The 25,557-nt window shown below is 49.2% G+C and overlaps 1 protein-coding gene across 1 annotated transcript in view; it reads right to left on the reverse strand.

Moving 5' to 3' along the window:
- Positions 1 to 1,481: 1,481 nt before the first annotated feature.
- The window catches only part of Kctd5 (potassium channel tetramerization domain containing 5), a 24,523-nt gene continuing 447 nt past the window's right edge, over positions 1,482 to 25,557 (reverse strand). Inside the window, exons 2-6 of the mRNA XM_055604515.1 lie at positions 12,999 to 13,107; positions 11,612 to 11,703; positions 10,023 to 10,118; positions 8,154 to 8,279; positions 1,482 to 2,264 (exon numbers count right to left, since the gene is read on the reverse strand). Coding sequence (XP_055460490.1) covers positions 2,235 to 2,264; positions 8,154 to 8,279; positions 10,023 to 10,118; positions 11,612 to 11,703; positions 12,999 to 13,107 — 453 coding nt within the window. The 3' untranslated portion in view covers positions 1,482 to 2,234. The remainder of the gene's footprint in view (positions 2,265 to 8,153; positions 8,280 to 10,022; positions 10,119 to 11,611; positions 11,704 to 12,998; positions 13,108 to 25,557) is intronic.

A 25,557-nucleotide genomic window follows, 5' to 3' on the forward strand; every position in this document is an offset into this window, starting at 1 on the left:
GGACCCACTTGGGGATGTCGCCTATCCTGTCTCTCCTATCCCAACTGCTGGTTTCGAAGAATCAGCCTAAGCCATGGCCCAAGCCCTCCTCCAGACACCCTAATGGCTGGCAAGCTGTCTTCTTAGCAGCCTTCTGCTGTGCGGCAGGTCATCATTAGATGACCTCTCAGAGCAGAACCCAGACCCTCACCCCACCCATGTTCCCAGGCTATTCACAGAGCACCTCATGACCCAGATACCTGAGCACTGTACAGGAGCCCCACCCACACCTCGCCCTTGTGGTACCCTAGGGTCAGTGGGCCACCAACCTGGCTGGGTTGGCTGCACGATAGAACATAGGATATACAAGGCTCAGGGTGTGGGCAGCAAAGACATCCCTGTTGACAGTGGGAAGCAAGTCCTGAGGGAACCTGGAAGAGGCTGCTTTCTAGCAGTGGGGAGCGCAACGTCTTGGTTTACCAGCATGCACTTCAGGAGGGACGGCACTTCACATACTTCAAGACATTAACAGTTGCTGAACGCATTCATAAATACACAATTTTATTTACTATTTTCAGGGGAAACTTAGGCATTAAATGGTAAGCTGATAAAACACGGATACCTAAAAAAGTATAAAAGTATAAATATCCCCTTAGAATTTTAGTGAATTAAGTTTTAATATCATTAAATTAAAAAAAAAACAAAACAAAAAACCCACAAGCCTATCTATTGTCAAGATCATAAATCAAACAATGCTAAGTGTCCAGCAACTCCCCAGAGCATTCCCCACGGCCAACGGCAGAGCCACTGCCCCCAGAGTGTGCTGAGGTGCAATCAACCCCATAGAAAGGTTTTTATGAATCATTTAAGCCAAACATTTAACAACATACAACAGACCTTAGGAAAGGAGGTCAGTCCTAGATGCTGGAGAACTTGACTAATCAGTTACTGGCAGAGGAGAAGGAAGAGGGCATAGGCAAGAAGTTTCTGGAAGCATCTGAGACAGTGTTAGAGGCTCTGACCTGCACATGGGCAGCCATGGCAGTCAGTCTGCACAGCCCCCTTGGGAGCCAGGGGTCAAGAAGCACAGAGCTTGCTTGCTTGGGCCAAGTTTGTGGCCTACCTCACCCCTACCCAGCTGAGAAAGGTCTGTTTCCAGCCAGCAGGCGCAGCCTCTGCAGGAACCTCAGTGGCTCCAATGTCAGATGAACAGAGCCCATGCAGGTTGGACAAGTCCCAAACACTCCAGAAATACAAGAGAAGAACTGCATAGTTATACAAGGAAGTGAGAGCCAGTGAGAAGGAGACATGTTTGCGCTGTAAACATCCTGAATGTTCAACATGACCTGGAGTGTGCGCTCCAGAAGCCAGGTGGACAGGCCTCCCGCCCCAGCCTCCATCCCAGGCACAACGAAGGCACTGGTATGCGCCAGCTCCCCCATAAACCCACAGTGGGACATGAGGCAAAACCTCTATCTCCCTTAAATGATTTAACAGATCAATCCAAAATGTAGCAACACTTTTAGGCATTTCTAAAGAGTATAAACACCGGGTGGTCTATCCATACTTTTAAAAAAGGGATACAAAGTCCTCTTGCCTGGAAAATACAAATTGAGAAGCCTTGATGATCCCGGGCCAAGCTGACAGGCCAGAACAAGAGCCTGGCTCTGAAGGGGTGTAGTCCAGGGGAGGAGCCCAGAAGTAGTGATAACGTAGAGGCTGCCTTTGTCAGGAGCCTCAGCTGAGGTCGAGAGAACTCAACCAATCATGCCGGGAGGCAGAGCAGCCTCCCTGACCCAAGGATGAGGGCCTGGTGCTCACGTGATGAGCAGGCACTCACGCCCTAAGCCACAGTGCATGGAACAGGAGTTGCGGCTGCCGCCCCTCCCTCCTGGCAAGGCCCAGGCTGCTTGCTGCAGACCGTGTGTAGCACCAAGGACCCTGTCCTTCAAATCACCTTCAGGAATGCACGGGCTGGTCAGCAGCATCCTGCCTCAGTCCCACATAGCACTCAGAAAGAACAGAGCGAGGCCACTAAGCCTGCCAACCCAGCCCTAGCTGCAGCCCCACGGGGAGGACTGGCTTGACAGCTGGGCTGTCTCTCGCCACCCACATCTGAGGCAAAAAAGGATCCACACCCAGATCTCTAGAGAAATGATCAAAAGCAGGTTTCTTCTCACAGCCATGCTTTCTGCACATGGCGGTTCACTTTATCTTGGGAAAAAGAAAATCATTTCTTCAGCTGTCAGTACTCCTCACATCCTTGAGCCCCGTTCTTGCAAAATCTGAAAAATAGAAAATGTAGTGTGAGGATGTAGGCTCTGAGCAAGTGCCCTCTCTGTTCAGAAAGCAGAGCCTAGACTTGCTTGCCTCAGAGCTCAGAGGGAGCCGCAGCTGTAGGCAGGGCCGCAGCTGGCTGATAGACAGACTTGCACAGTGACAGCGCGCAGCTGGCAAGAGCCTCCAGGCCCCTCACATCCAAGAGATCAACCCCATTAATGACAAGTAGGTCTGCACCCTTTCACTGATCCCAGCCCTTGGCTGACATCAGAAAACCTTCCCAAGTCAGCTAACCTGCAGCACCTGCTGCCTTCTTACCCTGTGGTCCCACTCTGGCTGGAAAATAGGGCACCATCCTGGCTTCCTTAACCAGTACACCACGGTAAGCTGCATATATCTAGCAGGGGTAAAGTCTCTGGAGGCCTTCAAAACATACTAGTGCTGGGCACATGCTGCTGAGCCAAAACCCAAAAAATGAGCCTCTAGGGCTGGGATATGATCTGACTCCAGGCAGAAAGCTTCAGAGCTGAGGAAACCTCACAGGTAGCCATTTGGTAGTTGCTCACAACTCTGAGCCACCTTACCTAAGTCTGGGGGGATATGTGGAAGGGCTCAAAAGAAGATCAAGTTCTCTCACGTTGCTCCTACAAGGCCACCAGCACCCAAAATGCTGTGCCTGCCCTTAGGCAGCCCCACTAGGCTGTGGGAGACCTCATCACCACTGTGGTACCTCAAGGAGCTTCCCAGGGCTAAGAGATCATGCTGTTCCTTAGCCTGACAATGGCAAGCTCCACAAGATGGGTAACTTCTGAATGCTCCAGGACAGCTGTAAGTGACTCTAGGTGCCACCCTCTTACTAAAGAATCATGATCTCAGTCACCACAGGTGAGCGTGCAGGTTTGCAGAAGTGGTAATGGGAGTGACAGTGTGAAATCCCGAGGGGGCTGAGCTCCACCAGGACCTATAACAGCAAGACCAGCATGCCACACGCTGAGGCTAGGCAGCGCTGTCTGCTCTGGATAGTGCAAAGACTACCTTACAAATGCTCCTGCCTTTCTGTCTCCACAGGGAGGCAGGGGCATGCAGTTCCTTCTTGTGAACTCTGGAATCTGGGGCCTGCTCCAGGTTTGCCTGTGGGAACCACTATTTTGTTCTCACAAGTCCAGAGCCACCAAAGCTCAGTCCCTAAAGGCTCCCAAGAAGTCTGGGGCTTGGAAAGACGCCTCTGCTTCCTCCAGGGCACCTCGTGGTGACTCTCTCCAGCCAACCTGATGGCAGGTATGGCTCTCTTGAGTGTCTGTCCTTCCTACCATGCCTTAGGTTGAGTGTGTGTTACAGCTCACACCCAAGGCAGGTCACAGTTCAGGGTCTCCTACCCAGGTGGCTGCAAAACCCGTCTCCAAAGGGATGTCACAACTGAGGCTCTGAAACATAAACCAGTATCTGATTTCAAACACTAATCTCAGTATGGTTTACAATAAATTATCATCCCTTTAGGCAGGTTATGATGACACATAGTTAAAGCCAGCTACTGAGGAGGCTAACACAGGAGGATTATTGGCAGTAGGAGTTTGGGACCAACTAGCCCAGGCAACAAAGCCAGAACCTCTCTCTTAAATTTCATGTTTCTTTTTACCTTTTAAAAGTATGGAAAGGGTCTTACTGTGGAGACTGGCTGGCCTGAAACTCACATTGATTTACCTGTCCCTACCTCCAGGTTCTAGGATTAAAGGCGTGGATCACCACCCCTGGCCCTCTTACCTTAAAAAAAAAATTAAAAAAAAAAAAAAGTTTAAACATTTATCTTATTATTATTATTAGTGTACATGTATACACACATGTCACAGTGTGTGGAGGTTAGATAACAGCTTTCAGGAATTAGCTCCACCCTTACATGGGTTCTGGGAGTCAGAGCTGGGTCACTAGGTTTGCGACTTTACCCACTGAGCCATTCCACTGGCTCTGTTTTGTTTTGTGAAAAGATTTCACTGCATAGCTGAGGCTGGTCTTGCCTCAGCCTCCTAAGTATTGAGATTGCAAGTGTGTATGACCATGACAGCTTCATGGTGAACTCTCTTAAAGGGTTAGATTATGAATACGTTGAGTGTCAAGAGACAAAAACCTCAGCTGTTACATACATATTTACACAATGGCTTAAAAGTACAACTCTGAGTCACCTGAATCTTAGCACTCAGAAGGCAGAGGCAGGCAGCCTGGTCCAGAAAGAGAGACTAGGATAGCCAACGCTACACAGAGAAGCCCTATCTTGAAAAACCAAAAAAAAAAAAAGTACAACTTCAAGCTGGAGGGTGGTCTTTAATCCCAGCACTGGGGCGGCAGAGCCAGGCAGGTCTCTGTGTGTTTGAAGCCAGCCTGGTCTACAGATCAACTTCTAGGATAGCCAAGGCTACACAGAGAAACCCTGTCTCAAAAACAAACAAACAAACAAACAGTACAACTCTAGATAGCAGGGTGTGATGGTGCACGCCGTTAATGACTTTACTCTCGGCATTTGGGGGGCAGGCATATCCTTGTGAGTTCAAGACCAGCCTGATCTCTACAGTAAAGTTCCAGGCCAGCCAGAGAGCTTACCAAATGAAACTCCATCTCAAAAAAAAAAAGAAGAAGAAGAAGAAGAAGAAGAAGAAGAAGAAGAAGAAGAAGAAGAAGAAGAAGAAGAAGAAGAAAAGGAGGAGGGGGACGGGGGGAAGCACAACTCCAAATGGAAAAAGACAGTTCTTAGTTCCAGAGCTGGGACCTGAGACCATTCCTTGCTTCCAAGATGCCAGCCTAGATGCCTGGCTGGCCAGGTACCTCCCCACACTCGCAATGCACTGGGCTGCCTTTGTGCAGCAGTGAGGACTCCCAGCCTGCAGCAGCTAACTGTCAAGGAGGAATGCTCCTCTTCGGCAATGCTCATGTTCCTACGGTTAGTCCTGCTCCCACCTACTCACTGGCACAACAGGAACCAACAGGCCCTGTTGAGGTGACAAGGCACTCAGGGACTAGCACAGGTCTGGCCTTCAAGAGGCAGATGGTAAGAGGAGGCAGAGAGGACCTGGATGGAAAAGGACATGAGGGATGAGGGCCTGTCCAATCCTAGTGGAGATGGGTGCAAACCTGAGAACAAAACCCCATGGGTTTTCATGTTTGTTGTATCAAGGCTCAGCAACTTATGTGAGGCTATGATCTTATGACTGACAAGAAGGCCACCTACAGGCTGCAGGTAGAAATGAGTAAGCACTCATTACTCAGACCCAGGAACACTCCTGAATTCACACCCACAGCTTCACATGACCCAAAGCCCCAATCCTGCCCTTGGCATCCATGGAGGGACACTACGACAGAGCAACAGCCAGCGTTCGAGCCCCCCACGCCTCCTACAAGGAGCTCTAAGCACAACTATCAGTTTCTGTCAACTACAGGATGTACAGAAGCACAGTGGAGGGGTGGAGGTAAAAGTAAGCAGGGGTCAGGGGCCAAGGAGACTACGGTGTTGGGTCTACCTGAAGGGCTGCAGAGCTCACCGTGACATTTACACTTAATCTGAGTCACTGCCTTGGAGCCTCGTCTCGTCTTCGTCACTCTGGTGTGAACAGCAGGAAGTAAGGAAGAAGACAGCTGTCAGCCTAGCCTGGGCAGAGGAGGCATGCAGTGTAGAAAACCTGGGGGAATCCTAGGTTTGGCTGAACTGTATAGTCCTCCACCTGCAGCAGGCACCTGCCCTCACAGCTCCCGGCAGACCAAGGAGCAGGGCCCTGCCCAAGGGGACTTTTGTCGTAGCCCTGGCTCCTGGAAAATGACTTAAAAGACCGTCGACTTGGCTTCATCAAAGGCCCACTGCATGATAGAGGTGGGACCTTGGTCAAAGGATGAGGTGATACTCTGTGTCACACAGGGGAAGGATTGTACCTGTCTACACGGAGGGAGGGTTTTCTTGCTCCTGACCCCAGAAATCTCCTCTAGTAGCTGTACTTCTCTGAGACAAAAGGAGGCCCTGAGCCAGAGTGCTGCATTCTGAATTAGGGCCAGATTGCAGGTCCAAGGGCTAAGGAAGGCTGATGGCTAGTACTAGAAGCAAGGTACTCACCTGGGGCTGGTCCTTAACTCACAGTCGGCTTTACTCCTCACACACGCCACAGTCCTGGGCCCTAACAGCCCTTCCTCCTAATATCCCCACTTGAAACAGGAAAAGACTGTGGCAGCACCAGGTGGCCACCAGATGCTCAGGGGACATCTTCGGACAGGGCTCAGTGTGAACATGGTAGCTGCTGACCATAGAGGACCCCATAGAGGATGGCCCTGTGCATATGGTGTTTCCAAGCTCCTGTGCACCAGGTCTGGCTCCCATGGCCCTGTAGCTTTGGGGACTCTGAAAACTACTGCTGTCACGTGCACTCAGAAGCTGTACTGGCTGCTCTACTTTAGTGTCAGGAATTTTTGAAGTGAGAAACAGGGACATGTTTTCAATAGCAACTTGAGGCCACGCCTAAAGCTTCCTCACAGTTCAGAGTACGTCCTTTTGGCATCTATAAAGCCATGGAAGAGGAAGAGCTTTGATAGAGAAAGATGAACCCTGAAGCCATAAGTTTAGGGAGAAAAAGGTCTTAAAGGTAAGTGTATAAAAGAGTCCTGTCACTGCTCAGAGACAGAAATGTCCTTCTATGATTACTTTAGAGGCTCTTGAAGGTAGGGGATGCCTGGTACCCAAGACCCAAGGGGAAGTTTGCCCCAGGCTGGGTGTTGGAGTTCTGGCTGCTGGGCCTAAACCCTTGCACAACTCATGTCATCCCGTGCTTGGGGCAGCAGTGGCAGGGGGCCACCCTTTACCCCCCTCCACCTCTTATGATCACACAGAGGCTAAGGACAGGAGGTCCAGGAACCCGGGGGGGCTCTGAAGGTGTACTATATCAGCCAATGGCGAAGACATCTGTCATGTCGCAATGTGGGAGCCTGTTGGGATCCAGCGACTGTGGCTTCCTGGAGATCCTCTGGAGAACTCTGTCCCTCAGTGCTTAAGTCCTCACCCTAAAGACCAGGAAAGGCTAAATGGGAAGTCCTAGAAAGATAGAAGTCACCTAGGGACTACTGACTAAGGGTCATGTTGCCATCAATTCCCCAGCCTATCCTCTCCCAAACTCCTAATACCCTCTGGCAATACCCTGGGCAATGCTGCGGCCAATGTAACCTAAGCAAGGCCCTGAGATTCCTGGCTCCCCCTGAGATGACCGCAAGGCTCTGCAAGCCACACCAAATGGCCCCAAGGCCCAGGGATCATCCAGGCCAGGCCAACAATTCACACTGCTGGGACACGTGCATCTGTCTGCCTGAGCCCCATCCATTAGGCATTCGGGGGAAAGGTCACCAAAGCTAGTCACTTGAGAGTACATAAGGCAGGGTGCGCCCTCACTCTTGCCTAACACTGCCCTCCAAAGAAGACAGAAGATCCCAGTGCCCTGGAGGGCAGGACTGAAGAACAACCCTTTACACATTAAACCAAATGGAAAAGACCAACAGTGTGCAGCTGACTCAGCTGCTGTGCTAAAAACCTGAGCTCAGGGGAGTTGCCCTCTACCTGTGTCCCAAGACCTCCCTTGACAGCTGAAGCTGTCCCCAGAGAAAGCAGCCACAGTGGCAGTCCTGATGCGCAGGCTCAGTGCATCAGGCTGAGGCTTGATAGGGCCTGAGGCTTAGGCACTTCTAGGAGCAACTCTGTGGTCTTGTGGCTGTGAACATGTGCTAGAGTGGCGCCTCCAGCTCTGACACAACAGGTGGCTTCATGTGATGATCTTTAGCTACCCAGCAACTAAGAGTTTAAAGGGAACAGCAAAAATAAGTGAGGCAAAAATAAGAAAAAAGCTAGCTGCCAATGTAGGGCCCTTACTGACACTCACCTTGGCCTTCTCGCTCGGCTCACTGGTTGTGCCATATGGGGTGTTGTGCAGCTCCTTGGAAACTACACAGAGGAACTCAGCCTGGTCTTCATTTCCATAGTTGTAAGAGGAGCCGATGCTGACCAGCTGGAAGGGAGATACAGTCTGTGACAACGCGCAGTGGCTCAGGTGTACCTGGCCCCCAGGAGTGAGACCATGGCACACACTGTGGAAGCTCAGGGAAATGAGAGCTAGCTTTAGCCAGGAGGTTCTTCCACAGAACTCCCGGGAAGCAAAGCCCCAGTGCACTGCAGGAGCCCACACCTGCACCCCTGTGTAATTGCACGGCATGCTGGAACAGGTCCTCTCTGCAGACTCTGAGCTTCTCCTGGTGCTCCTGGCTGGGCCCTAGGGGATGACGCCTGGCTACCCTGCACAGGGAAGAGGGGAGCAGCATGCAGGTTAAGGCAGGTGAGAGCCGCAGCCAGAGTTCATGCACCAGCCCAACCTGAGGCCCTACTGCTGGCTGTCCTTGTCCTGACGGCAGCCAACAACCCTCCTGGGGTAAGCTGGACCTCTGCAGACTAACTCTAGTCCCTGCTCAAGGCAGAGAACCCCAGGGCTATGCTAGGAACAGAGGCCGATAGCATTAAAAACACGGAGCACTAAGTGAGGGCCTAGCTTGACTCAGACACTGAAGGTGATGTCTTGCACTTCCGTGTACCCTTGCCTGCTCTGACATGCCTCAGAAGCCTCCAGGTCACCAAGCATGCTACTTGGGCCAGGACCATGCTCATTATTCCAGCTATGAGTTCCAGACAAAGCTGAAAATAGACATCAAGCACTTTCGTTCTTTCAAACACAAAATAACTCAAGGGAAACCACCGTAGCCATAGCAAGCTGAGTAAGCAGTAGTGGCTCAAAGGTCACTATGTGTCTACACATCAGAAACAGAGACAGGAGAGAAATCTCCCGCATGGGCAAGCTACTCCCCTCAGCAATGGGGGACAAAGCAGTTGGAAAGGGGGGGCTACCAGGCGAGACTGCCTGCAGGGGTGTCGGCTGATCAGGAAGTTGTGGGAGGCACTGCTGAGGGGAGCACATACACCCGCGTCTCCCAGAGACTCTGTCTGTATCCTTGCAAGGCAGCTCTATTCTGACCTAATCAATGACCCCTGAGACCCTAGGCTGGACTGGCCACCTCAAAGGGACTGGGTTTCACCCTGGTTCTCTGCAAGCTTGTCAATTCAGTACTAGTCCTGCCTTGGGGAAGCAAAGTGTACCTTACTAGTCAGCATGACTCAGGTTCTCCCGGTTTCGCCAGCAAGAACTGATAGCATACTTTGTGACTGCACAAAGGTCAGAACTGAGGGGAAAGAGGAGTGCCTGTGCTGGTCCGGGATCATCTAGGATGGCTAAGGACAAAGCCTTGAAGGTGATTGTGGGAGGACACTCTCTTCCAGCCAGAAGTCACAAGACAGCAGAGCAAAAGGCGCTTGGCTCGAAATGGGGCGACCCAGTTCACAGATCCAGAAAGGGTGACAGCCACTTTCTAGTGGGTCACGTGCCAGGTACATGAGAGGCAGGCTCTTCTACTTCTACTTCCCCAAGTCTCTGATGTGATTCTGACAGGGTGTGGGCCCAAGACACATGCATACTCAGCCTGTAAGACCTGCCAGGGACCCCAGCAGGACAGAGACCAGGCAGCAGCTGGTGTGTGGGGGCAGGAAGCACTCAGCTGAGCTCTATACAGGAGTAAGTGCTGCGCACAGCACGGAGCAGCCTCAATGGAAGAGCTGGCATTAGAAAACCACCACAAAGTGTCTGAGAGGATAGGGACTAGGTAATGGTCCTGGGATCTGAAGATTCTCCTGAGTCCCCATTCATCACCTGCTCGAACTTCCAGCCGTCTGACATGGTGGACACCATCTGTGTAAGCTCCTCCTCCTGGCACTGCAGCACACGGTACACGTGCTTCACTGGCATCTGCAAAGACAAATGCCCCAAGACATCAGGCCCCACCACGCACCCAAGCAATCCTAACCTCATATCGTCACAGGTCAGTGTCCAAAGCAACCATGAACACACCAACATATCCAACCCACAGCCTCAACAGCTGCTGTTGCAGCTTCCCTGTTCAACTTCAAAAATGTTTCTACTTCTAAATTCCAAAATAAAATGAGTTATGTTCCTGAAATCCTCAGAGCACCTGTGGCTAGGTAGGAATACACAGAAAACATTTGCATGTTCCATGCAGGGCTACACAACCTTTTGCTTAACCCCCGCCCAACAAAGACTCCCTGGGCAGTTCCAGGTAGGCTGTGGTTTTGGATGTGGAATGGGGGACAGTCGAGAGACAAGTCTGCCCTTCCACAGCCACTAACATGTACAGGACAAGTAAGGGTCCTAGGTTGCTGCTGATTTGCTGTTGTTTCTCACTAGTGGTAAACGGGTAACAGCCACACCATGGCTTTGCTGTCACCCAAGTGCATCAAATAGCAATGTTTGATACATTTCTGTGAGGGCTGGCCCTGCCAGGAGAATTGCTTTTACCTCCACTATGGAGACAGAATCTGACGTAGTCCAGATCACATGGTCATGAGTGGGATTCGGATAAAAGGAAAAGAAGAGGCAAACTGAGGAAATGGAGAACCTTCAGGACCTTTCTAATGCCCCGATGAAGAGGAGCCTCCTTCTCAGATCCCTCCCTCCCTGAGTGGGCTGAGCAGAGGGCAGAAGGCTTGGTCAGGCGTGCATTGTGTCCCCCTCCCAGCCATCGGGGAGCCAGAGCATCGTCTAAAGGTATGCGGTGGACAAGTACCTGGAAGCAGCATGGCAGTGAGGCTGGTCACAGGGGAGAGGCAGTGAGAGTTTTAAGTGGACCAAGCCCAGGTGTTGCCAGCATTCACTTTGTGAGCTTGGAGAGGGCGTAGCTGCTCTAAAGTGCAGAGCTAGGTTGCAGATAAGCCCAATGCCGAGCCTTTCCTCAGAGGTGGGGCCACTGCCGACCTCACACAGCACTCACAACACACACTTGACAAGCGCAGAGGCCCAGGAAGCCCAACTCCTCCCAGTGACTGCACAGACCACCAACATCTGTGCCACCTACCTCCCAGCTCACCACTGCTCTTCTCTGCATGCTGGCCACAGGCCTTTGCACCTGCAGACCAGGTCTTGATAGTGTCCCATCAGAGGCCTCTGCCCTCCAGCATCTTCATTCTCCTCACAAGGCCTCCCTCTCATCCATGCATTCACCACACAACTTCCACAAAACTGTCTGTCTCCACTGACGGCAGCAGGCTCCCTGGTAATTGGCCAAACCGAGGTGTATGGATGAGGCAGATAAGGAAGAAGAGAGCAAGGCCTGGGGCACCAGGATGAGGACAGGACAGTTCTGGTCCAAGGCCACACACAGGGAAGCCAAACCTGCTTACACACCAAGGCCCGGAAGCTGCCAGCAGATTAGTCACCGGTCTCACCTGTGATGTTTTGCTGTCTCGTTCTCTAATTTTGTCCTTTACAAGTTTTATTAGTGAGGTGATATTGTAAAATTCTGCTTCCTCCAACACTCCTGAAATAGAAGTAAATAAGTGTGATTTTCACTAGATGTGACCAAAGTAAGTGTTTCATCCCTGCATCCCATCCCTAGCCTGCAGCCCTGTGTCCAGCCAGTCCAACACCCTCACAGCGCTCTTTCAGATCTCTGTTCAACACAGCACTGAAAACGAAGGTCAGGTTACTAGACATACTCATCGCGCTGTCAGTCACTACAGGCAACACTAAAGGCAGCATACCTGCGCTCAGCCCACAGACACTGGGGGATAACTAACACCTTTTCTCTGCAGCCTGGAAGCCTGTCTGTGCTACTGGCTCTTCCTGGTGGGAAAAGTGTAGAAGCCTTAGACTCCTGCATGTGCCCAGTCACATACACCTCATGCTCCCCTGCTCAAATGAAGAGCAAAGCTACCTGAGTCACTCCTGGCTCCAGGGCTTTCCCACTGCCTGCTATCTAATGCCCCACACTCAGGACTCAAAATTTCCCAGAAACTTAAAACTAGATTGCAAGAGCCCCGCTTTAGAGCCCTGCTTTTTGCAAGGCCTCATCTGTACAGGCCTTCATTTCTTTAGCTTCTCACTCCTAAAGGGAAGCCACAGCTAGACCAGGGCAGCTCAAGGTAACACATGTCATGGCAACATGGGAAACTTGGGAAGGGCAGAGTGCAGGGAATGAAGTATGAAAGGCTGCCAGGCAACAAGCGTGGCTCTCACAACCCCAGAGCAGAACTAGGCCTCCATATGACAATCCACACAGTAACACAGTAATCAGAGACTTAATGAGACCCTAAAGAAAGAAGAGCCATGGTAGGAGTTTCAGCGGGAAGTGGCACAATTCAACCCACGCTAACAGACACAGGGAAGGTGCTAGAACCTGTAGGACCTTCTCAAAATGGCCCTGGATTTTCTGAGTCAGGAGAAGCTAGCTTGGTGCTGTGTATCCTGTGGTGTGTGACCAAAGAGAAGGGTGGCCAGTGAGGAGACCATGCAAAATGTCCAGGATCCCCAAGATCTGGAAGAACAGGCTCCACACACCACTCCCCAGGACTTGTAAGAGTATCCACGGGACACAGCCTCTCACTGCAGAAATTGAAGCAGCTCTGGGACCTGGAAGAGCAACCCACACTGCACCACCACGACACCCGACACCGCCTGCAGCGCGGCTTTCGGCCACTTGGTACATATCTCAGGTCCTTCAGCAAAGCAGTCCCTCGCAGAGGCTCTCGCCTGACACGTCTTCAGGTAACCAACCAGCACTTCTACCAGGAGCCAATGCAGAGCTCAGGTGTCTGCAGAAAATGAACAACTCACCTTCCTCTGCGAGGTCTTTGTTAATAACCAGTTTTCCATGTCTCAAGTAGTTCAGTACAGGTCCAAAGTAGGTGGGATCTCTGTCGATTAAATAGGCACCCGTTTCATCCTACAGAGAACAAGATGCTGTCAGTTCCTGTGTAGAAACCAGTAGTTCTGCGGTCAGACTAAGGCCAGAGCACACTCAACAGCACTAGCTGTGTGGGTTCCACCACAGCACATGCACCTCTCAGGGGACTTCCAAGCATTCTGTTTCCTGCATTTTGGTCTAAGGCAGGTCTCAGCTATTATCCAGACTACCTCCCTGTGTCTACTGATCTGAGCCAATCAGGTTATTCCTCCAGCTCCAAAAGGCTCTGAGAAACAGCTAAGAAGGGCTGATACCCACAATTCAACCCCTCATCCCCATCACAGGACAGGACGGCTATGCTGTGTAGGCCGGGACAGCCTTTGACCCTGCCATGTAAGCCAGGCTGGCCTCGAACCCACACCTCCTACCTCAGACTCCTGAGTGCTAGGATTACAGGTGTGTACCACCACACCTTACTCCATGGCTCAAGTCTCCAAGACTCTGGAGACTTAGGCCTTAGCAGCCTACTCTCCTTGTTCCAGAGCATCCTGGAACAAGAAACCCAAGACTGGGCGCCTAAGCAGCAGTACACTGGAAAAAGCACCCCTGCTGCTAACCCTGAAGCCTACTGTTGGGAGCCTCATACAGCAACAAGTGAAGCCTGAGTCAGTGGCATGTTAAAGCAACCACACAGCATACCCTCATTTCCTGCTGAACCACAGTCCTTGGGCTTTGCCAATGACTATAGTCTCTAACAGAACCCTTACTCTGTGGTCAGTGGTTTGTGGAATTTGAGCCATCCGTAGGACAACCTATGCACTCGCCTGCTTGCTCTGACAGGGCAGTAGCCCCACTTGAGAACTGGCAGATATCCTCCCATGCTCAATATACCTATCTCCATGGAGGACATCCTCCTGCAGTATGGGACACATTCAGCCCCATGTGATATCTCACACCATGTAGACTGCTGGACACTGATACACAGTATGAGAGCCACAGGCCTGGCTGGGGTCAGAGGAGTTGTAGCATTGGGGACCAAAAAGGATGATGCACAGAAGCTACAAGAGAACATTCCTGTCTAGGGTGTGGGCCAGTGAGTTTCTGTCACACCCTATTCCAGACCGGCTACAGACTGGCTATAATTTGGGGGCTGCCAAGTCTGACAGGGATGCAGACCTTCTGTTGTGGACCCACTCCTCCACGATGTGGCCTGATACCTGCTTCTTCACATAGTGGGTTCCAAGGTCTCTGCTAAGGTGAGACCACCACCCCAGTTTTCTTACCAGCAAGTAGCAGGGAAAGAAAATGACTCCATAAATTAATACAGCACAGTGGCTTTCCTGAGCAGAACACTGTTCCCATAGGGCTCCTGTGGGTACAGATCATGAAAAAATGCTGTACTCACTGCCCTGTGGGAGCAACTAGCCAGTCTAGGCACAGAGGACACTTTGGGGACTGTGTGTGTGTGTGTTTGTTGGGGGAGGGGTGTTCTCTGAGCTCCTTGGATGTAACTGCCCTTGTGTAGTGAAGCTCATCGAGGTCTCAGCCACAAAGCAATGAACCTTCAGAGGTCTGTCTTCACAGACATCCATTTCTGTACATGGAACTATAAAAGCTAGTGGTTTAAAGGGTTCTTCCCAACATCCACAGGCACAGAATGACAAAAACTTTTTTCTCAGATCAAAGAGAGAAACCTGAGCTGTGGCTGACATCAAATCACTAAGGCCTGGGAGGCAGGGATGATGGAAGCCGGTTGCTTGACCTAAGCTCCTTTCTCTTCCTATGGTCTCTGTTCTACCCAATGTGATTGTCCTGGCTCCATGACCCTCCCAATTTCATCCTCATCCCCTCATCTAAGGACAACAGGTCAAACTATCCCAGGGCTCTCAATTCTGCCACCTGGCCTTTATTCCTTACAGCTATCTGGGGTCCTGCCTTCCCGGCTCTCTCAGTCTTCCTGACCTCACTCATCCAAACAAAGCCAAATTAAGGAGCCCTGCTTTCAACTGGGCAGCAGCAGCTGTTCCATATTACAGACAGCCACAAGCAGGCTGAAGTCTGGAAAAAAGAATGGCACCACAAGAGCTCTCCTGTGTGTTCATGTGGGAGAGGCCCCTGCAGCGTGACATTTCTACATCACCATGCTCAGAAATATTCATGGCTCAAGGGCCCCTTGACAGACCACTGGTGGGTCAGGAAAAAAAGGTCAGAGGAGGATGGGCTCATCCCTACCCAGGATACTCTTGGGGCCTCTCTTGTCATGCTGGCCATGGCTTCAGAGTCCAGTCTCCCTAGCAACAAGAAGCCAAAAGTCCTCCTGAGTACGAAGGGGGAAGACAATAAACGGGGAAAAGGAAGGACAGGGAGAAACAGGAGGAAGCTGTCTATTGAGCGTTCTCACTCTGCAGCTTCCTGGAGACTTCCAGAATGACAAGTGCCACAAGACTACATGAAAGTGACCTAGGCCTCCCAAGCCCTGAAGGATGACGGGCATGGGACACTGTGGCAGATCAGAAGGAGCCATTAGCAGTAGATGAGCTGGCATTCACACTTGGCCTGAAAACCAGGAAGGAATGCTGAGCCTCAGCCCAGCCATGTTCACTTGCAGAGCCTGGCCAGCTCATGTGCTGGGTGTGGTTGGCTGTCACTGAACATGCCCGATGGGAGGCAGCTTTTTGACAAATGCTTTGAAAGAACTCCCCTCTAGCCCACAAGCCCTCTGGCTTAGAAAAGGACACCCCTGAACACCTCTTTCAGGCAAATGATCAGTTAGAATAACAACACCTTCTCAGAGTACTTAAGTGAGATTCTAGCCATAGTATGAATGTTGGACAGCAGAGGGCTGCACTCTGTCCACATCTCTTAGAGCCGCAGGCTCACCACCATGAACTAACAACTTAGCTATAAGCTTAGAAGTAGCAACATGGTGACATCATCCCAAGAAAACCTTTTACAGCTGCAGACTCTTCTAGCCAATATTCTGTGCCTTGCAGCATAGTGTCCTGTTTGCCTAAAACCCAGCCAAAAAGGAAGGGCAAGCCATCTACTTTGTGGGGTCCTCCATCTGCATCCAGTAAAGAAACACTTTAGATGGGGAGACTTCCAGAAAAACACCACCAAAGTAATTTTAAAAATTTGCTGAGCCAGGCTCCTCGAGGATGAATAACAGGAACCTGAATACATATACAGCCTTCTCCTGGCCACTTAGGGAAGGTGGTAAGTGCTGAGAACAGCAGGATAGAAACACGTGGGAAACGAAAACGGGGGGGGGATCAGGCAAGGAGTCTTCCACATAAACCCAGAAGCAGCAATTGTCACAAGCTGGGAAGCAAAGTTGTAGCACCAGGCAAGGCAGTGGCCCTAGGTTGGTTATGTCCAAAGGTGTAAATCTCCACGTCTTAGTTGGGTTTCTATTGTTGTGCTAAAAAAAAAAAAACATAATAAAAAGCAACTTGGCAAGGAAAAGATTTATTTCAGCTTACAGTTCCATACCACAGTCCAGCACTGAAGGAAGTCAGAGAAGAAGCTCAAGCCGGAAGCAAGAACTAATATGAACATTCAGGCGTGCTGCTTGCCTGCTTGCTTGCTCCCCACGCTTGCTGACCTCCTTCATATAGCACCCTGGATCACCAGTCTAGAGGTGGCAACAGTGAGCTGGGCTCTCCCATATCATTTGTTGATTAAGAAAATAAACCAGTCTAATCTGGTGTGGTTATGTTTTCAAGTGATGTTCCCAGATGACTCTAGATTGTTGCGAGCTAACATAAAATTAACCAACGGGGCTTGAGAGATGGCTCAGAAGTTAAGAGCACTTGCTGCTCTTGCAGAGGACTCAGGTTTAGTTCCCAGAATGCACATAGTGACCTACACGACATATAACTCCAGTCCCAAGGGATCTAATACCCTCTTCTAGCCTCTCTGGACACCAGGAATACACACAGAACATGTACATACATATAAACACTCATAAAATAAAATACTTAAGTCATTTTAGCTAGGTAGTGGCACATGCCTTTAATCCCAGTACCTAAAAAGCCAAGGCAGACAGATCTCTGTGAGTTCCAGGACAGTCAGGGCGACACACAGAGCGGCTCTGTCTGGAAAAAAAAACTAAAATAAAATAAAGTAAAATAATAAAAGTTAACCAACACAACTGACCAGTTGTCAACCTAATACACAAACACATCACTGTTAAACCATAACCTTTCCTTTCTTGTTGTCCCCAAGATGTCATCAATACCAATATCACAATATAAAACACATTCCAAACTCTGAAAGTTCTAGTCTTTAAAAATTCAAAAGACTTTAAAAGTCTTGTCTCTTTAAAATATTCATGATCTCTCTAAAACTCCAAAGTCTAGGCTCACACTTCAATGCTCACAGGAATCAAGGGAAAGTGGAGGATCATTTCCTCTATGCATCATCTCACAGCTCATTATCCAGTTTCTTCTAGTGGCTACCTCCTTAAAGCAGGGCTTCCTTAATGCAGGTCAGCTGCCTGGACAGCCACAGAAGCCAGAGTCTGGAGAAAGAGGTACTGGGGTAAACACACCACTCAAATCAAATTCTTTAGGAGCTGTCTGTGGGAGATCTCAACTCCCACAGTAAAGGCCAAAGTCCAAAGCCAAGCCCATATCCACAGAGTTCCACCATGACATACATGGCAGTGCTGCTTAGGGTCCACTGTGGGAGACAGCATTCCAAGCTGTATTCATGCTTGCAAGGCTATGCTGGGAGACTGGCCAGTGTGTCTCCTGCACTGCATAGACCAGTGTTGATAATGCAGCTCAGGTCCTCCTTCCTAACACAGAAATAGAGAAAGCCAGGAAACAGAAATCCAAATACAAGCCTTCAGTTCACTCACATAAAATCAGTAAGACACTTTTTCTTTTCTCTTTCTTTTCTTTCTCCCTCTTCTTTTCTTTGTTTCTGTTTCTTTCTTTCTTTCTCTTACTTAGTTGGCCTTGAATTCACTGAGATCCACCTGTCTCTGCCTTCTGAGTGCTGGAATTAAAAGTGTGCTCCTCCATGTCAGGCCCCGAAGAGGGCTACTGATACGCTGACTAAAACGACTGGGGCCAAATGAGGCAAGGCCACACTGTCACCTGTCACCTATGTCAAGAACACACAAGATGTGGAAGGAAACCACTTATGAAACCTAGTAGATTCAAAGAGTAGTCAGGAAGCAGCCAAGACACATCGCTGGGGTGTTGGTTTTCTCTCCCGTCCTGTCGTAATTTAGGGAAAAAACCTATGTTATATTAGTATGGTGGGAAGGTTTTTGTTTTTCCATAAAAGCACCAGAATTAAGACTGCTTTCTCCACAATCATTTGCCTCTACCCACCCCCCTTCCCCGTGATTCTGTGTCTGACCTACTTGTGGCAGTAGTGGCTGGAAATATGTACATTCCTCTCCAAAGGCATAAAAAAAGGATCACGGACTTAGCACTGAAGACTGCATGAGAGCCAACTCTGCCCACGCATACATGTCACCTGTCCACATATGTGAGACAGGTTGCTGGTGCCCAAGTTCCCACTGAGTGGGCATAACACAGAGGCTGAACCCCACGCCTGAACTACTACTGGCCACTGAGCCAGGCAGGGCAGTTTTCAGGCCTCTGAGATGGTTTTCCTGCCTTGTCGAGGTAGCTGCCTATCTTTTATTTGCCCCTATCTTTCCAAGAGGGGCAAATGGGCAAAGGCCAGGTTAGGGCTGGATCAAACATGCTCCTAACTCCACAAATTAATTTCTAAAGGAAATAAGCTCCAGAAACAAACCTGTCTCAAGCCTGTGTCTCTGGAGGGGAAAGGGCTAGTAAAAGGCTGGTCACTGGTCATCCAATCAGAACACAGTCCCGTGCTACTGCTGTGCCCGAGGGCATGACCCTAACACAGCCTCGTGAGTTAGAAATAGCGTGCAGACAAGAGTTGAAGTCACTCTGCCTCAGGGAAGACTCGAAGCTGAAGACGCAGGTGGAGAGTGTCACGGGAAGCCTACGGTAGTTCTGTGCATCACTCTCCAGGCTCAGGCGCACCTGCACCCATCCCAGGGAAAGGGACAAGACACAGCCACTAGGAAAGAACTAAAATTAAGAGGAGAGTGTTGTGAACTAAATCTGGAAGACTAGTGCATCAACTGTCCCACTAAAAGACAAACGCATTGAATTTTGTGTGTGCCAACAGCATGTACAATCAACCTAATTACACATGCTTAGATTTCACTCTGAAATTACCCATTCAAGTGATACATCCACATACAAACCTTTATTTCTACTTTCTTGCTTTGCTTTATACGTATCTGTGACATCTTTGATCCAGAAGAGGTCTTAGACATCACTAATTGCAAACAAAGAAACCGAGGCCCAGAGACCCAGAAGGCTTGTCAAAGAAATTCAGATTTGTAGCACGAGCCCAGAGCTCCAGACCCCTGCTTCTCAGGCCTGCCGCCTGCACAGCAGCACCCCTCCCCCCACACCTCAGCCTTTCTTCCAAGTGCACTGGGAGCTAAGGAGAGCTAAGCACTCATTTCACTTTTCTTGTGGAACCCACCAGAACAAGGGCTGAGGGGCACATTACCCTAAGCCCTGAGTTCACCTCATCACCAAAACTACCCCGGAATAGGGGGGACACAGCGGCCAGACCTCTGAGTAAGCCTGGGGGGCTATGGGGTGTGTCAGGACTCTAGAACATTGTGAGCCTGAGTGTGACCCTAGCCACCTCCCACTGGGAGAGCTCTCAGAACTCAAGTGTCATGACTTGAGGACTGTATCCCTACCCCAGATGGTACATTAAGAACTCCTGCCCCTAGCTGAAAACCAGAATTGAGGACACTGGTAAAGCTTGCAAGATGTGAAATTTGTGAAGTGGACCCCCAAAATAAGGCTCCTCATGGAATCAGCATGCTTGGAATTCACTCAGGGCAGGTTCCTTGAGCTGAGGTCTGCTCTAGTGTCCTACAGACTTAATAGACAGGAGAAGCCTTCATGGGGAGAGACTTGCCAACTCACCAGAGCCCACCACCTGTGTAACTAAAACTGCCACGAACATCTGCGTCAGCACGGAACGGGTCGGCACTCTCCAGGTTTCTTGGGAGGGTTTCTCCCTAGACGCACAGAAGACCTACACACAGTCTCCCCACGCTGCCTCCTTTCCGGCAGTGCCAGTGTGTGCTTAGCAGGCGACAGCGATCATCAGCCAGACAGCAGAGAAGAGAAACATGAAATGTGACCACTGAGATAGATCCAGACCAGGTGTGCCCAAGGGGAAGCCTTTCCTGGCTCCAGCCTTCAATCCTCAAGCAGCAGCCCCTCCATTCTGGCTAACAGGTCAGCAATCCAGAGCATCTGGCCAGGATAGCCCAGAGGGCCACGCTCACCTGCCAAGTCCCCTCAGCCATCTCCAAGGCTACCATCCCATCAACTTCAAGGTGGCCTCTACCCTCCTCACATGTGGCATATGGGTAAATAAACTGAATTCCTCTTTACCTTCTTGGTAGGCTAAAAAAGCAGCCCTCCAGCTTCTCCTTTTCCTCTTCTTTCCCCTCTTTAAAGATTATCCAGCACCCAGTGGCACTACAGTCTGTTTTGCAAAACTAGGCCAAAAAGTGTAGAGGCCAACTGCCAAGGAAGCAAGAACCCACCAGAACAAAGGCTGAGGGGCACATCTACCCTAAGGCCATCTCCATGAGTACCGGGTGCAGCACCAAAGCTCCACAGCCGTATCTCCTAAGCTTAAGGCATCAAGGATCTTCTAAGAAAACAGTGCCAGACCAGGCGGTTCTGCTCCTTCCCACAGCAAGCGGAGAGCAAGCCACCCCTAAACAAGGCCTAGTGAGAGTCAGCTTGCACCTAAACAGGGGCAGCCTGCTGGCATTTAGCCTTATAGACCCTCCCACTGGCTAGTAGCCCAGAGTATGCAGAGGAGTGAAGCACTGAATAAGCAAAGTGCAGAAAGAGCTCTGGAAAAGAACCACTGTGAAGCCTGCATTGAGGCCTGGGAAACAACAGATACCTCCCACCCCTGAGCCTCTCTCTGCTCCTGGGACCAGGAGAAATATACCCTCTGAGAAAGGCTGGATGCTAAGTACCTTGGCCTTATTGTTTTTCTTCAGTCCTGAACTTTCAGAGCCAAAGCATCCATACCCCATCTGAAGAGAAATGAGAAGCTCCAGGCTCCAGGAACATTTGATGGAGGAAAGCTGGCAGGTGGCCAGAGTTTCCTGACCCCTGTGTAAAACCAAAGCCAGGCCCTGCCATGCTGGACAAGCACAACTAAACTACACTAGCAACGGACAGAAAGAAGAATGGCTTTGTACCTGCCAGCCACCTCAGAGGATACCCTGAGACAAGCTCTCCTCAGAAAAATCCAACTCTTCATTAGATGACAAGTCCTCTTGGCCTGCTCAGGACCAAGCGGCTTCTGAATGAGAACACTATGACCAGACATAGTGTGGACAAGCACCCTCAAAGGGGGCAAGGGCACAACACCAGGATGCACCATCAGGGCCAAGAATACACTCAGCCAAGAAGTAAAACACACGCGTGCCTTAGACACCCACTCAGCCTGTGGCCGCTGCAGCTCTGCCCAGTGCACAGAGTGCTCATGGGGATTCTGCTGGCTAGATTTTCTGATTTAGTTACATAGAACAAAATCTGCCATTTATACTCTAAGTAATCCCCACTTCTCTTGCCAAGCCACTGATTCTCCCACCTACACCCCATCCCTTAGCCCTGTAATATCCCTTCCCTTCTTTCTAACCCTAAAACTCACAGCACCAACTGTACCCAAAGCAGATACAGAGAAGGACTGTAGGGGCCTGGCTACAGTAAACACTGTTTCCAAAGACCCACCTCTTGTAACTCTGTCTACAAGCTGGGACAGTGGCCCTCTACCAAGGGCAGAAGTTCATATGTAACTGGCATTTTCTCTAGACCTGGCTCAGTCAGAGACAGAACACTATCTAGTTCAGGATACCTTCCAACAACACAGTATTTGCTGTTTCCCTTTATCTCCTGAAGCATCATCATATTAAATCATGGGCCAGTTGAGCTACAAACAGCAACTCTGTTTTCAATACAACCTGAGATGCAGAACTATAACCAAAATGGATCAAACATCAAGCCTTTGCAAAGCACTTCCCATAGGCAGCTTAGAAGTATCACACCTGGCCTGCCCCCAAGGACACCACTGAAGAGAAAATGACACACAACGGCAGATGCTCAAATGCACAACACAGCCATGGTCCCACGGGAGGATGTCCCAAGAGTGAGAATTCACTCAGGCTGTCTAGAAAAAGAATGCAGCAGTGGGCTCAAAGCTGGCCCCTGAAATAATAAGTCAAAGGTCCAGGGATAAAGTATGGTGTGTAAGAAGTCCCACACTGGACTCTGGGGACATGGGGGACAGGTACAGCCCAGAGGCCTGGCTATGAGGCTGAGAGGACAGTCAAGTAAGCCCCAAATGTGTTTGCACTCTCTACTGTCCTAGCAATCTGCCAATCAACATCTTTGGAGCGTGTCTTCCATAAACTTACTTTCCCGCAGTAACTCGTGGCCTGGCACCCCAGACAACAGTCTGCTTTTGGTGCTCTCCCATCACTGTGAAACCCAGAAAGTTCCTGAAAGGTTTCTTGGGAACTTCTTCCCTTAAGCCTCCTCACCCAGGTCCCATCTTGTCATCACATTCTGCAAAGCTAATCACTCAATAAACACCAAATGTCAGAAAGGGAACCTTCCACCAGGTCCCTGTTCAACTCTAGGGAGTATCTGCCAGGTATCCTTCCCTTGATCTCAGCAGTGAGGTCAGAGCTTTTGAGATCCTTCCACGTGAATCAACATCCTGTTTATCTACCATCGTGTAATTAATGGCCTCCAAAGGTTAACACCCCTTCCCTTCTAACCTCCTCCTTAGGATTTAATTGTTAAGGTGGCATGGCTTGGGGCACTCTTTCATCAGAACATGGCTGGGGGAAGCACTACAAACACAGAACGTTTATGGATTTGATTTGAACACTCTTGTAACACAACGAATGCGAATTAGGACTAGTCTTTCTAGCAACCTGTGACTAAAACAAACACTACCTACCATGACACCAAGGTTGTATCCACTATTTTTTCTGGAGATGGGGTTCACATTGCTTAGGCTGGCCTCAACTCCCAATTCTTCTGCTTCTACCTCCCAAAATGCTGGTATTATAGGTGCTTTCCATCATGCCTGGTACTGTTATATTATTTTTATGCTCTGAACTGTGGCTTGATAATGAAATCAAATGTTATTTAAATAAATTTTATATTTATTTTACATTGTGTTGAGTGTTTTGCATACATATACGTATGTGCATCATGGGCATGCCTGATGCCAGACTCCCTAGAACTGGAGTTACAGATGGTTGTGAGCCACTCTAAGGGTTCTGGGAACCCAATCCAGGTCCTTTGAAAGAGCTCTAAGTGTTCTTAACCACTAGGCCAACTTTCTCTCTCCTAAATAAAAAAAAATAATAAAAAATAAAATAAAACATACTGATAGTGAATCCTTCATTGCAGTAAAGGAAATATACACACACACATTCACTTACATTTATTTATTTGTGTGCGTCTGGGTATACAAGTACCATAATGTGCACTTGTAGGTCAGAGCACAACTTCTTTTTTTTTTTTTAAATGATTATTTTTATTTCATATGCATTGGTGTTTTGCTTGCATATATGGCAGTATGGGTGTCAAATCCCTTGAAACTAGAGTTAAAGACAGTTGTGAGCTGCCACAGAGCTAGGAATTGAACCCAGGTTTCTAGAAGAGCAGCCAATGCTTCCGGCCACTGAGCCATCTCTCCAGCCCACACTTTTTTGTTTTGTTTGTTATTGTTGTTTTGAGACAGGCTTTTTCAGTGTATTTCTGGCCATCCTGGAACTCGCTCTGTAGACCAGGCTGGCCGTGAACTCAGAGATCTGCCTGTCTCTGTCTCCCAAGTACTGAGACTAAAGGCGTGCACCACCACTGCTTGGCTCAGACTATAACTTTCAAGAGTCAGTTTTTTCTTTCCACTACATGGGTCCCAGAGACTCAAGTCATCAGGCTTCATTGGCAGCAAGTACCATCTCGTCAACCCAATAAAAGGTAACTTACAAAGTAATCTTAAGAGACAGTAAAATGAAGAGATGTATCTGACTTTAACTATGCTCAAGTCACAGCTCTAGATCCACTGTTCCAGAAGCCAATGGACAAGGATGATTTAAAACATGATTTAATACAAAAGACAGGGATGCTTGAGTAGAATGACTATAAACATTCACTGTTCGAAAAGTCCACAATAAAGACATATACCCTCACAATAAAAAGAAAACACAGCTGACAAAAACCTATTTCTGGAGACTTTTGTCACTCTCTGGAAGGTCAATTCTGTAAGAGTAAAGGGATCTAGTCAACTCAGAAATGGGAACAGTTGGGAGGATGATTGTGAAGGATTAACATACTAGTCTCAAACCCTAATTTCTTGATTGTTTTGCAGTAACTCAAGAATTGTTATTTCCTGGTCATAATGCTGGGTTACACTGACAAAGTGCTCTGTCAGGCCTTTTGAAGTGAAATGGGCTCTCAACCTTTCTGAAAACATCCTGAGCAGCAACTTTCAAGCTGGCAAGGCATCAAGTACCATCACATAGGCTCAACCAGAAAACTCACAAAGTTCGTATACAGCTCATAAACTGCCTTGGGGGGAAAGGGCAGAGAACTTTTTTTTTTCCTAAGTTTCAATCCTGCACAATACTGAGTTATCAGTTAAGCACTACACCACACAACTCTTGTAATGGTAATAATCAAAATACTTTCTATTACCACAGCTGTAACAGCGTTTAATAATATGAACGATAAACAAACTACAAACTACCTAACCTGGAAATTCCTACCCTTTTGGAAAGGCAGTGGGAAAACGAAGTTTGAAAAGCAGATCAAAACGGATTCTCTTCCTGGTCTCTCTTTGACAACCCTAAGATTTTTCTACACTTGGCCCCGAACATGAATTCAATACAAATAAATCATATATTAGAAGTAAAATGTTACGTTTGAACATTTTTACTCAGGAGGTACCTTCTAAGAGCTGCGGGGCCTGTTCATGTTATGGATGAGAAGGATGGAGCACAAACTCTGCAAGCCACTGGAAAAAAAGGTTGCCACTGTGTCAACCCCCACGGCCTACGTTTACTTAAACATCTGGAATGTGAAAAGACCAGATGAATGCAATGGGTTCTCAGGTTCCAAAGCCAGCAAATAGCTGGGGCGGTAGTGTTCACACACGCTAGGCAAAAGAATCTAGGAAGAAAGTAGGGCCACAGCAAAGCCGGGGTCCTTCTCCTCGACCGAAGAGCATGAAAGTGACACACACACACACACACACACACACACACACACACACACACACACACTGTTAATCAGAGGGCCAAGTGCCACACACACACACACACACACACACTGTTAATCAGAGGGCCAAGTGCCA

Source organism: Psammomys obesus, unplaced genomic scaffold (assembly GCF_907164565.1).
Source record: "Psammomys obesus unplaced genomic scaffold, mPsaObe1.curated_primary_1811, whole genome shotgun sequence".
Taxonomy (NCBI): domain Eukaryota; kingdom Metazoa; phylum Chordata; class Mammalia; order Rodentia; family Muridae; genus Psammomys; species Psammomys obesus.